The sequence below is a fragment of the Arvicanthis niloticus genome, chromosome 5 (genome assembly GCF_011762505.2).
Source record: "Arvicanthis niloticus isolate mArvNil1 chromosome 5, mArvNil1.pat.X, whole genome shotgun sequence".
Classification (NCBI taxonomy): Eukaryota; Metazoa; Chordata; class Mammalia; order Rodentia; family Muridae; genus Arvicanthis; species Arvicanthis niloticus.
Genome location: NC_047662.1, coordinates 7098120 through 7110882, shown reverse-complemented (window position 1 = coordinate 7110882; position 12763 = coordinate 7098120). Strand labels below are relative to the sequence as shown.

The following is a 12763-nucleotide window of genomic DNA, read 5'->3' as shown; positions in this document are numbered from 1 at the left end:
CTTCAGACACACCAGAAGAGGGCATCAGATCCCATTACAGATGGTTGTGAGCCACCATGTGGTGGCTGGGAATTGAACTCAGGACCTCTGGAAGAGCAGTCAGTGTTCCTAAGCACTGAGCCATCTCTCCAGCCCCTCTTTTGTGTTCTTCCAAAGGCATTTCAGAAACAACTATAAACAATAATTGTATTAATTATTTACTCTAACACAGCTCATAAAGACAAGGAAGCTTATGTGAATCCTGTCAATTTAGGAAAGTGGCTCCTTTTTAGAGGACATTACTGAAAGTTTCACATAGGCACAGGCCAAAGGTCCTCCAAAATATCCTACAATGCCATGGTGGTCTCAAATACTGGCAAGGTGGAAAATTTTAATCCAAGTATTTTTAATAAAATAAAATCTTAATCCACTGACCTCATTGAGATTATCCTTATTTTAAAAGATTGCATTATTTATTCATTTGTTTGTTTATATTTGTGTGTGTTTGTGTGTGTGTGTGTGAGACTACCATGGCACATGTGTGAGAAGGACAATCTGTAATAGTTGGTTTTCACCTTCCGTGCATATGTCCCAGGGATCAAACTCATACTGTCAGGCTTAGCAGCCAGTGCCCAGATGTGTTGAACCTCTCACCAGTCCCCAGTAACCTCCATCTGAACCTGAAGAACCTCCATCTTACAATCTGTTCACCAATCTTAGTAGAACCACCACGCTGTCATGTTCCCTCACAACCAGGTACATCTGGTGTCCATCACATTGCTGTTGCTAAGCAATCCTACTAGATGGCCTCTGGCAAACACCTCACTCAGAGATAAGGAGCAAGGCACCCAAACTCAATCCAAAAGAAAAATTTGACAAGGAACCCCAACAGGCTTAAAACTATATCTGTAATTCTGAAACACTTTATTGAAATATGTATTTAAAATTGGACTTACTCTCCAGTAGGCTCCAGTTCACTGATCTCAAACCAAACCAGAAGGTCGTATTTGCTCATGCTTTGCCCAAGGCTGGTTTTGTTCATGGTGTTTAACCTAGTAGCTGGAACTTTAAAAGAGTTTTTATAACATGTCAAAATCTGTTCCTTGTTTACTCAACAAAAGTCTAAGCATCTTTAATGTCAGTCTTTAAGAGGACAGATGTGAAAGAGCCAGAGAAAGTTCAACGCTTAATGTATCAGTGCACTACGGCCCTCTTTTTCTAAACATGAGAAAAAAAATTTTTTTTTAAATATAAAATAAATGTGCTTTACAAATCATTAAAAATTCTTTGTTTTATAGAGTTTCCTATTTGGGAGCATGGTATCATATCACAACCGGATTGGGGAGGTGATGATCAGGCAGAACCTGGTATGTTACTAGGGGTGTCTGCCAACCCACATCTCCCAGACCTCCACATAGCTAAGAATCACCAAGAGTTTAAAGATGGTGAAGTCCAAGGTCACACTCTAGATAATCAAATCATAATGCCCGTGGGTGGGATGTGATTCTGCCTCCTAAGGCTTGAAATTCTCCAATGACTCTACCGTGCAGACAGACCTGAGACCACCAGTCTGATCTGCAAATACAAGAACTGTACGTAATCTTCTGTTACACGTTTTCTTCAGACTTAGGTCCCACAGTCCCAGAAATTCTAATGCTGGGAGGCTTTGGTTAAGCTGCTTGTCTGTGAGTGTTTCCTCAATTTGTAAAAATGTGGATCATAATATTTAGTCTACCACTTTGAAAAAGTATTGTTAAGACCCATTTTTGAAAAAGTATTGTTAAGACCCATTAGCATAATGTATATGAAAGGGCTTTAGCAATCATGGAACACTTCTCAAATGAACAGCCCGTTGGCAGAAGTCACCCGCCTGTGCTTCACAGATGCTTGGCCGCTAATAAGGAAACTGGTTACTGCTCTGCAGTCATCTACGTAAGCAAAGCCTAAGAACTCAGGAAAGAAAGAGGGGAGGGGAAGATAGAAAAGAGGCGGGGAGGAACGGAGCTCAGTGGGACGATGAGTGTCTAACAGGCTTAAGGCCCAGGGGTAGATTACTAACACTACAAAAACCAACAATTAGTTAAAAAAATCAAAATATAAAATACTATTGCAAACAATACAAACCAAAGTTTCAGGAGGGGTGCAGATTATCTAAGTAGGAAGCATAGCTTGCCTAGTACGAATGAGGCTCTAGGTTTAATCCCTAGCACTCCATCAACTGGGTATGAGGCACATACATTTGCAGGCAAGTCTATGGATGAGACTGGAAGGCCAGAAGTTCAAGATCACCTGCAGCTATTTAGGTAGTTAAGGCTAGCCTGGGCTAGAAACCTTGTCTCAAGAGAAAAACCAATCAGGGCATCTCATCCTCAGATAGATGTGAAAGAGATGGAGATAAAAGGTATTCCCTCCAGTCTCCCTGGAGGAACTGTGATGTGATCTTGACAATGTGCAAAGCTCTACAGTAACCAGGGAACAAACAGAAACATCAGTGCTTCACATGTCCAAGTTGGTTCTACATCTAAGGCAGAGCTAGTTTAGCTACTAACCATATTGTTTGGGTACCCTTTTGTTCTGGAAGCTGGGAACTGACGGAAAGAGAAAAGGCGGTAGAGAATCAGCCTCATTCTGGAAGGTGGCAACAGCAGAGGAAGCTAGCACATTGGCGTGCTCAGAGAAAGTATCCAACACATGCACATTCACATAGCCAGCCATGAGAAACCGTATCAGCTCAATCTTTCTTTCATGGTCTGAAGGCCGATGGGGATGGGAGATGTAGAGGAGGGAAAATGAGCACAGGGCAGGGGTGGGGATTTGGTACATGGGCAGTAAGGAAAAAGAACAAAAATAAAGAAAAGTGAAAACAAGCTAAATGAAGAGAAACAAATTCTGGTATCCTATTGTATAAATAATAGGGTATCTGTTATCAATTACAAAGTACTACAAGGAGGGAATCTGAATATATATACTACAAACGAGACATGCTTAAGACATGGATATGCTAGTTATACTGATGTGTGTGTGTGTGTCTGTGTGTGTGTGTTCCTCAAAGTATATAGTTACAAACACATCATCCTATATCATAAGTATGCACAATTATTGTGTGTCAATCAAAACGGAAAGTCCCAACAACAAAACTGAACATGCAGAATAAATTTAATATGCAAAGAAATGTTATGACTGGCAGAAGTAGTCAGATATAAGCACAGAGAGCTAAGGAGGAGGGAGATTATTCAGGTCTGAATGAGAAGAGCAGAGAGACAGAGCCTCATAATTTCCGACTTCTCATCAGGAGCCAAGCACTCCTGTTCCTGTTAGAAATACACAAGAGGGACAGGACACAAGGGCACAGACAGGAGTCACAATGGACTTTTGTTCAATTGTTCAAGATGGATGTGCGCACACGAGAGAGCATAGCTGCTGCTCACCTGGTCTGGAGAGTGGCATGGGAGGGGGGAAGAATCTTCGAGAGGGCTGAGGTGGACTGCAAAGAGAGGAGGAAAGCATCGTTAGGACGAAAGACGGTTAAGTGTCGACAATGATGGCATGCTGAAATCTTTTGTTTTTTCCAGGCTTGTCTTGAACTCACAGAGGTCTGTCTGCCTCTGCCTGTCTCCAGGACTGGAATCAACGGCATGCACTATCCCCCCAGCATCCCACTGCTTAAGTTTGCTTAAGAAAAGGGATGCCCAACACAATCCCACACAGAGACCAACACATTTTTATAAAAGTCACCCTGTAAATTTCAACTAGCATTGCCACTGCCACCAATAAAAGGTATGTCACTGCCAGGTATGGTGGCTCACACCTTTAATCCCAGCACTCAGGCAGAGGCAGGGGGACAGGGGGATGGGGGGAAGAGGGACAGGGGGCAGGGAGGCAGAGGCAGAGAGATCTCTAAGTTTGAGGACAGCCTGGTCTTCCAGAGTGAGTTGCAGGACAGCCTGGGCTACATAAAGAGATGCTGTCTCAAAAACAAACAGAAGTCATGTCACTGATCTCACAAGCTGCAAGGCTCCACCTTGAGTTTCTGCTTCATGAGGAAAGGCTGTCAGAAACAACTTCATGCACATTCTTGCTCTACCGTGCTGACTTCCTTCTCTAGTCAACCTTTCTTCTCATAATAAAAAGAAGGTGCGCAATGCCATCTGGACAGAACTCAGCTTGCCGTACATCAAGTTAACTTAGTGATTAGGTTAGCTACAAAACGCAATGACAACTCTTCTGTATCCGTCAAGTGTTCTTTTCCAGGAAGCAAGAACTAAAAACCAAAACAGCAACAAGTCTTTGCCCTTCTCCCTCAGACCTGGTAAGATCTTGTCCTTGCAGATGAAGTGGGTGCTGCTGGTAATGTCCAAAGACCTCAAATACGATGGGCTTGGTTTTGATGTAGTCCACAAACGACTCGGTGACCTCCACTGCAATCTACGAAGAAGAACGTTAGGTGAGGTTAGGATAAGCTTATGACAGGCACACACACGTGTGTGCTTCCTGCAGCTTCTGCATTGTTAAGCATCCTGGACGTGCTGGGTATTTCACTACACAAGACAGGTCTTCCTCTGCTCCTCATTCTAATGAGACTTTACCAAGCTTCAGCATTCTAGACTCTCCACAGTGCAGCAGAATCGGCCTTACTTGCTGCTGCTCATTGTTTCAAGATTTGCCAATTGCTCTCTCTGCCTGCTTTCTCCGAGGAATGGCCAGGAATCTGCTACAGAGGCCTTCCCTCCAAAGCCCAGGTGATTGGTAGGCTGTGGCCTATGAGTAAAGGCAATGTCAAGTTTGACACACACGTTTTTCTTGCCTTTTATTTATGCTATATCTCTCCCTTCCTTCTCGCACTACATAACCATTCTCCCTCATAAAAAAAGTAACTTAACATCTTCCCGTATAAAAACTGTTCTCTTTTGAATTTACTGACTCACTCTCACGTCCCAACACTCTATCTACAGCTCTCCTTATTAGTTCTAAACTCCTTGGGGACTTCTGTGGTTTTATGAGTCAGAGGCTTGTTAAATGGTACTCATCAAATACATATTATATTTTTAATTATAGGTATGTGCGCATGTGTATGTTTGGGATAGGTGCATGTTGAGTATGTGAATGTCCTCAGAGGCCGGAAGAGGGTTTGGATCCCTTGCGGCTGGAGTTCTAGGTCTTTAGGGGCAGCACATACTCAACCACAGAGCCGTCTCTGTTCATGCTTTATTTTTTATTTTATTTTGATTGTCCCTTCCTCTCTGACTTCCTATATTTGTAACTTTTGTTTTTGTTAGAGTTCAAACTTAGGAGGACCTCGTGCATGTGAGGTGAGCACTCTACCAATGGCTACAACCACAGCCTGGGCCTCTCACTTCATAAAGTATACATGATGAACAAAACAGAAAGGCAGTTCTGAACCGGCAGTGGAGATTCTCTAGAGCCACTTCATTGTGTTTAAACCCTATCCTGCCTCTTCCCAGCTCTGTCACCTGGGTGAGTCAGTCCCAACTGTACACAGGGATTATAATACTCTATGGTGGGCAAGTGACGATTGAATGGCACAGAAAACAGAACAGGGACAATACAAAATCAGTACTTAATAAACACTAGTATTGTAATGGTGATGACTTTGTTTTTATGCCTAATTAACTTATTTGTGTGTGCACAGTGCTTGTGCTATGGCATGCGTGTGGGAGTGAGAAGGCAGCTCATGGGCAACAGTTCTCTCCTTCCACCACCTGTCAGGAAGGGCTTACAGCGGCTGAGCCATCTCCCCACTCCCCTGAAGATGACTTCTGAATGGAGTTTGATGAAATTCCATATACAAGTTGGAAAGTCTACTTCCTTGCTTCATGCATTCAGAGAGTTGTAGGGGATATGAATAGTTAAATCACAGATACCAGGAAAAAGCTCAAATCTTAACTTAGTTACAGAAGGTATTTATACTTCTACAGCACTTGTAAGCAATATTAAGTATCTTAGAGTTTACAGGATACTATGTTACTTATCAAAACTGATGGGAAACATGCTTCTTTTTTTCTAAAATACAAAGGTTTCTTAAAAATTCATAATCAAACTGATGAAATTCACTGGGAGACTAGACATACACACTCAGTGGGCCACTATAATTTGGTAAGAGCCTGTCTGCTCTTCCTGTAAGACTACTACCCTGGCCACCAGCTCTACCGTTCACTCTCTCTGCAAAGCAACCCAGTCCATACAAAGCATAGCTCACATTTCACGTGATCATTTTCCCTTAGCCAACAATAGCAGGGTACATAAACCTGAGAGATATGTGGCAAAATATTCAGTTTACTCACGTTCTGTACATGGTAAAAGCCTAGGGGACTTCCTCTTCCATTGTTCTTGAGGGGTTCAGTGGAGAATGCTTCATCATGCCGATGCAAAAAGCTTAATAAAAGATAGATGAATATTGTATCAAAATTCAGCAAAATCTAGTTTGTTTGTTTGTTTGTTTTTTCAAGAGAGAGTCTCACTATGAAGCCCAAGCTGGCCCCAAACTCACAGAGATCAGTCTGCTCCTGTCTCCAAGTGCTAGAGTCCACGGTGTGTGCTACTGTGTCTAGCAGAATCTGTTTTAAGAGCTCACTTTGGACTCTAAAGGTAGAAGCATACTAACAAAGTATGTTTTTTGTTTGTTTGTTTTTATTGTACCAAATGATAATCTCTTTCTTTGTCAGCATTTTCCATACCATAAAGATAGCATTTCAGATTCAAAACTGGCTGAAAAATTAGAGCCCCTTGATTATTTATATAAATGGAGACATACAAGCATGCCTTACAGAGAGTGAAGAAGTCAACACATCTGTAGCAGGATGTGGTGGTGCATGACTAGAATGTGAGTACTCAGGAAGGAGAGGTGGAGAACTGCAGAGCTAAAGGCCACTGAGGGCTGCATAGTAGTTCTAGGCAGCCAGGGATATACAGAGAATCCCTGTTTTAAAACAAGCCAACGAGCCCAAAACCCAAATGAACAAACCTACCCCCCAACCTAAAAAACAAATAAAAAAATATCTACCACTCAAACCCAAGAAACAACAAACCTACCTCCAAAACCTAAAAAATAAATGAAGATACCTACTCCACCAAACCCACCCACATCCCCTGAAAAAAATTAACAAAGTATAAAGTCTTATTCTTTCATTGGTTTTGTTTGTTTGTTTAGCTGAAAACAAAATCCTGTTCTATATAGAAGACTTAAATCTGAGCCTCTGTAAGAACAGTAAAACTGTCCATGGTAGACTGGCCTAGGAGTCTACTATCTAGACAAGAGATGCTCAAAGCCATCTTCCAGGAAGTCTCCTGACAGAACCCTCATAGTTTTGTGTTCAGATGGCAGCAGGGAACTTCTCAAAAGTGACAGAGATGTACTGTGTGCAGCAGATGGCAAGTGCTCACCCATGGGGCTTGACAAACAGATGATACTCTAAAAGGCCAAGTGGTGAAAAGAAGAATATATATATTTTTAACAATTGTTTATATGTAAGTGTGTGTGATTTGCTATACAAATGCATATGTACCACATATATGCCTGATGTCTACAGCGGTCAGAAGAGGTGGAGTTAAGAATAGTTGTGAAGAACTCTATGGCTGCTGAGATCTGAACCTGGGTCTTCTCCAAGAGCAGCAAGTGCTCTTAACCACTGAGCCACACTCCAATCCCCAAAGGGGGGAAAGATTCTGAAGAGCAGGAAAATATCAGTAGTTTGTTCTTGATTCTCACATCAGTTCACCAGGTCTGAGGCTAACAGCACCTCTCCCGAGTTCTCCACATCACTGGTGATTTGGACAGTTGATGCTCTGCATTCCAGGCTTATGCAATATATTTTTTGAACTCTTTTAAAAAAATATACACATTTAAAATTGTTTATTTTATGCATATTATTTTACTGTATGTATACTGGTATACCACCACATGTATATGCATTTGTGCCCACAGAGGCCAGAAGAGGGCCTCAGAGTCTCTGGAACTGTGTTACTCCTGACCTTATATACTATGTCTGTCAGAGGCGCCCAAGAGCACTAGTGGGCCTGAACCACCATCTCAGTAGCACTGACAACCTTCTCTTTAATGAGCCAGAACATCCATCCTTACCCACATCTCCTCTGCATATTTCATACAGTGATTGTTTTTCTTTACATTATATAAATTTCCTTTTTTCAAAGTGCTAAATATGTAAAACTGTTGGGTAGACAATTTGTTTAACTGTTGTTTTTTTAAGAAGACAATTCAGCATGAAAAGCACTGAAAAGTAGCAGGCTTCTCTGATCAGACACTGTGTTCCTGGAATACGGGGACAGCACCGAGTGCTCTAGCCAGATGTGGTATAGACTCATGGGACCCTGATTCATTCTCATCTTGAGTGACAAAAGTGGTCTTTCAGGGACTTGTCATGTTTTATCTCTCAAGAGCTTTAATCACTCACATTTGTAAAGCACTCTACAGAAAAAGAGGACATCTCTGCAGCTTCTAGATGGGTACAGTGAAAGGGCAGTGTGGGTTTTTGAATGAGAAATGTCCCCATACATGGGCTTGGTCGATTATGGAGGAGGTGAGCTGTGCTGGGGAGGCCATCGCAGTGGGCAGATTTTAAGGGTTTATACCCCACTCCACTTCCTGTTCTTTCTCTCTACTTCCTGTGTGTGAGTGAAAATGACATCAGCCAGCCTCCTACACACGCTGCCGCTGCCATGCCTTCTTCGCTGCATGATGGACTCTGCCCCTCTGAACCCACAGCCTAAATTAACCCTTTCTTCTCTAGGCTGCTTTTTGTCAGGATGTTCGATCACTGCAACAGAGAAGTAACTAACACAGGTAGCTTACTTGAACTGACAGAAGATGTCTGCATACTCTGGAAGGATCCCACTGGCCTGGAGCACAGTGACTCGGAAAGTGAATGCGCTGCCCAGTTTCAGGTGGGTACCAATCTCTTCAGAAAACCCTTCCATCACCATCTTCCCATCCAACAAAGTGCCTGACTTCAAATCTGAAGAGTTAAATGACACACAAGGTTCAAGTAACAGAAAGGGGAGGGAGTGGGGCATCATTTCTTTCTGTTTCTAGTCCACCAAAGCCATTGTGTTGCTTCTCTGAGTCCTCAATGCTTTCCCAGTGAGAATCTCCTCAATGACAGTCATCTGTCTACGCACCCAAGTCATTCATCCGATTAACTTCTTCTGGAGGGCTGATGACTTCAGAACTCTGGCCCTGACCTTCCACAATTCTCAGCTCCTCCAAGGACAGGCCAGAACGAGTCATTGCAGCTGAAGAGAAGTCATTCTGAAAGTAAGGCAAGTGAGGTAAGGGACGTGCTCTCCCAGTTCCTAACCGACTTTTGTTTGTACAACCAACTATTTTTTGCAAAAATAACAATTAAGAGTTGTCTGAGAGCCGGGCAGTGGTGGCGTACGCCTTTAATCCCAGCACTTGGGAGGCAGAGGCAGGCGGATTTCTGAGTTCGAGGCCAGCCTGGTCTACAGAGTGAGTTCCAGGATAGCCAGGGCTACACAGAGAAACCCTGTCTCAAAAAACCAAAAAAAAAAAAAAAAGAGTTGTAACTGTTAGACACAGCCCATATCTCACTGAGTGACGGTGTTGTAACCAATGCCTTAGAATTGCTAGCGTTTCTGACCAGAGAACTGGTGCCAGCATTGGACACTTTGCTCGTTAGTCCATTTACTTCCTTTTCTTTCCCCAACGTGTCTGCCCGTTCTTCCCCAAATACTTCTTACCTGGTTAAAGTACTCATTATCAAAAGATATTTTAGCTGTTCCCGACTGTCGAACTCCAGAGCCATAATCAGGAGCTTCTTCATCAGCTAAATAGAAAGAAAGGCAGCCAGGACTGAATGGAAGCACACGTGGGGGCAGGGAAAGTACTGTGAAGCTCAGCCTGGCTGCAAGCGACACAATGCACTACGCTGGACTAAACTGCTCATCTCTTAGACAAAGGCAATCCAAGAGTTATTTACGTTACACGCCAGCTTTCCCAAAACAGCAATATTCCAGACTAAAGTGAAATCATGATACTTGAGAGCTGGGATGGGGTGGGGTAAAGTTAAGAGAAAGGAAGCTAATGGAGGCCTTCCCCAAGATGAACAAACACACTACCACTTATGTATGTGACTCAAGTGTCGTCTGCATCAAGAAGCCAGCCTGCTTTTTCTATGACTTCTTTTTTTTTTTTTTTAATTATATTTGATGTCCATTGGTGTTTTGCCTGCATATGTATCTGTGTGAGGGTGTTGGGTCTCCTGGAATTGGAGTTATGGACAGTTGTAAGCTGTCATGCAGGTCTTCTGGAAGAGCAGCCAGTGCTATTAACTGCTGAGCCATCTCTCCAGCCCCTAGCCTGCTTTTTCTATTGGAAAGAATCCACAGCTCTCATTTAGAAAAAGGTCATCTTTTTCTAACTCACCTGCAATGGCCTGCACAGCCACACGAAGAAATCCCCGCACTTCCCCCTTCTCACTGACAATGGCCACCCTGTGAATCAGGGGCACCGGATACAGCAGGTTGCTCAAATACACAAATGCCCTGTAGACAGAAACCCAGAGACAAACATCAGAACATCTGAGGAAGGAGATGCTGAGGGCTTTCTGCCTCCCCAAACTCAGCTGGCTTCTGGGCCTTTTAAGGTCAACTCTGAATTCTGATCTCTTGCATTGCTTCCAGGTGTGTTTTCAGTACATAATCAATACATAAGCTAGTGCAAAAGCATGGCAAAGCAGCTGACAAAGACCAACGTACACCAAATTACCCTACAAAAAATTGCACCATGGGAAGAAGAGTAACAATTGGAAGTAAACGTTCCGGTACTATGAGTGCTGCAAGGAGAGAGGAGGCCACTGAAGAGCGTAGTCTTCAGAAGTACGAATGCACCAAGAGATCTGGCTTCTCTCCATACACAGAACACAAACCACGAGATAAGGACAGGGAAATATGAGGGAAGAACAGTTACTAGCTCTCAAATGGATTTTCCACGCCAGCACTCTGAGTCTTGTTTTACTTAAAGGACTATTAAAAAGGTGTGAGATCCAGCCATGCAGGCAGAAAGGCTATGTAGCCAGATGTTTCTGAGAATGAGCTTGCTGGAGCCTGAATGGGAATTAAGAGAAATCCTAGGAGGACTCAGCTGGCCCCTGTGGAGCTGGCCTTTGATCCTCAAACTAAAATCAGAAACAAAAGGGAATTTACAGGTCTCTCTTAAAAGTCTACTTTTATTTCCTTCTCTGGGGCCCTGTGGGCAGAGACTCAGAGTCTTACACTTAACTGTGTAAGTCCTCACATTCAACTACAGCCCCAGCCCTTCTATTGAGACAGGGTCTCACTAAATTACTCAGGCTGGATTGGAGTTCACTCTGTAGTTTAGGCAAGCTTTAAAAATCTCAATCCTTCTGTCTCAGCTTTCCAAGTAACCGGGATTACAGGCCTGAGCTACCAGACCTGGCTGACACTTGATATATTTCTAACAAACTAGACAAGTCCTATCATGTTTGTGCTTTTAAAAGGTTATTTTGTGTTTGTGTGTGTATGTTATTTAATGTGCTCTTATTCGACTGTATGTACATGTGTGTGTGCATGTGTCTGCCTCTGTGTGTGTGTGTGTGTGTAAGTAAGATGGAAGACAACCGTGGAAAGGTCTGTGCTCTTTCCACCACGTGAGTCGCACGGACCAAGGTCAGGTGGTCAGGCGTGGCAGTAAAAGCCTTCCCGGCTGAGCCCTCTCACCTGTTTTACTGATCTGTTTTAAAGCAGTTAGAACTAGTACTCACAAATCTTAAGAGCTCTCATTCCAATGATAGAAACTTGGAATCTAATTCCTACAGTTCTCCCTGGCTTCTCACTTGGTATATGCTGATCTTTGTACATAAAACAAAAGACAAAGAGTAAACACCACACCAGGAAATTCAACATAACTAACCCTGACACACAGGGCTGTTTGCTGCATTCCTGTCCTAACACTGATTTATGTTACAAGGAGACAAGAATGAAGGAGTAAATACCTGGGATTTCAACTCAAAACAATAAAAGATATTACAGAAATAGATAAAATTCATCACAGTGATAACATTTAAGAACATAAATGAAGTATGAATGAAAAGCAAACAAGAATAGCTGCAAAGGAACAGGGAATAGTGCCATGGTTTCTAATTCCCTTTCAGTCTGCTCCAAAGCAAGGGAGGGAGTGTTACCACAGAGGGTTAAACTTTTGTTGAACCGAAACTCATAAATGAAAATGTAATCTAAAAAGGATTACAAACAGGGTCAGACACCACTACTGTCACTGAGTTTAAAAACTAAGAATTTAGCATATGCAACCCAATGGCTGATTTCACTTCCGCCGTCAGCACACACAGAGCACACTCCTGCCTTTGGCATCCAGTCAGAGCTGCCACTTTCAGTGACTAGACCGTTAGGAGCCCTGGCATGTCCCCTCCTGTAGCCCTCTTTGCACCGATGCTCCGCCCATGCTTTGATCTCACTGGAGATGCTACTTTACCACAGGTCCTCCCAACACTGACACACACAATTCTCTTTTCATAGTTGTTACAATTTGCACGTATGTGATTATTGCTTGGTATCTTCATCACTCACCAGACTGTAAGACTGGGAGGATGGTAACTATCTCTGGTTTTGCTCACCCATCTGTAGAGGGTTTGGCTTACAGTAAATACACTCAATAAATATCTGGTAAGTGGCTATCTATGTATATTAGAAGCCAGGAATGTGACCTGTCCTTTATCTTTACACAGAAGAGGAAGGCTTGTCAGAAAATAGG

At 42.9% G+C, this 12763-nt stretch overlaps 1 protein-coding gene across 18 annotated transcripts in view; it reads right to left on the bottom strand.

The window, feature by feature from the left end:
* Kif1b (kinesin family member 1B) overlaps nucleotides 1-12763 on the bottom strand; it is a 132465-nt gene that overhangs the window by 25522 nt on the left and 94180 nt on the right. For 10 of the 18 annotated variants that reach the window (XM_076933731.1, XM_034503347.2, XM_034503340.2 and 7 more), the window contains 8 exons: nucleotides 10400-10518; nucleotides 9715-9800; nucleotides 9133-9262; nucleotides 8807-8969; nucleotides 6282-6372; nucleotides 4286-4404; nucleotides 3408-3463; nucleotides 936-1044 (listed from right to left, as the gene is read on the bottom strand). In XM_076933731.1, the coding sequence (XP_076789846.1) occupies nucleotides 936-1044; nucleotides 3408-3463; nucleotides 4286-4404; nucleotides 6282-6372; nucleotides 8807-8969; nucleotides 9133-9262; nucleotides 9715-9800; nucleotides 10400-10518 (873 nt within the window). Of the gene's footprint in view, nucleotides 1-935; nucleotides 1045-2528; nucleotides 2730-3407; nucleotides 3464-4285; nucleotides 4405-6281; nucleotides 6373-8806; nucleotides 8970-9132; nucleotides 9263-9714; nucleotides 9801-10399; nucleotides 10519-12763 lie in introns of all 18 variants that reach the window. The other 8 variants (XM_034503333.2, XM_034503335.2, XM_034503342.2 and 5 more) reach the window with 1 other exon arrangement.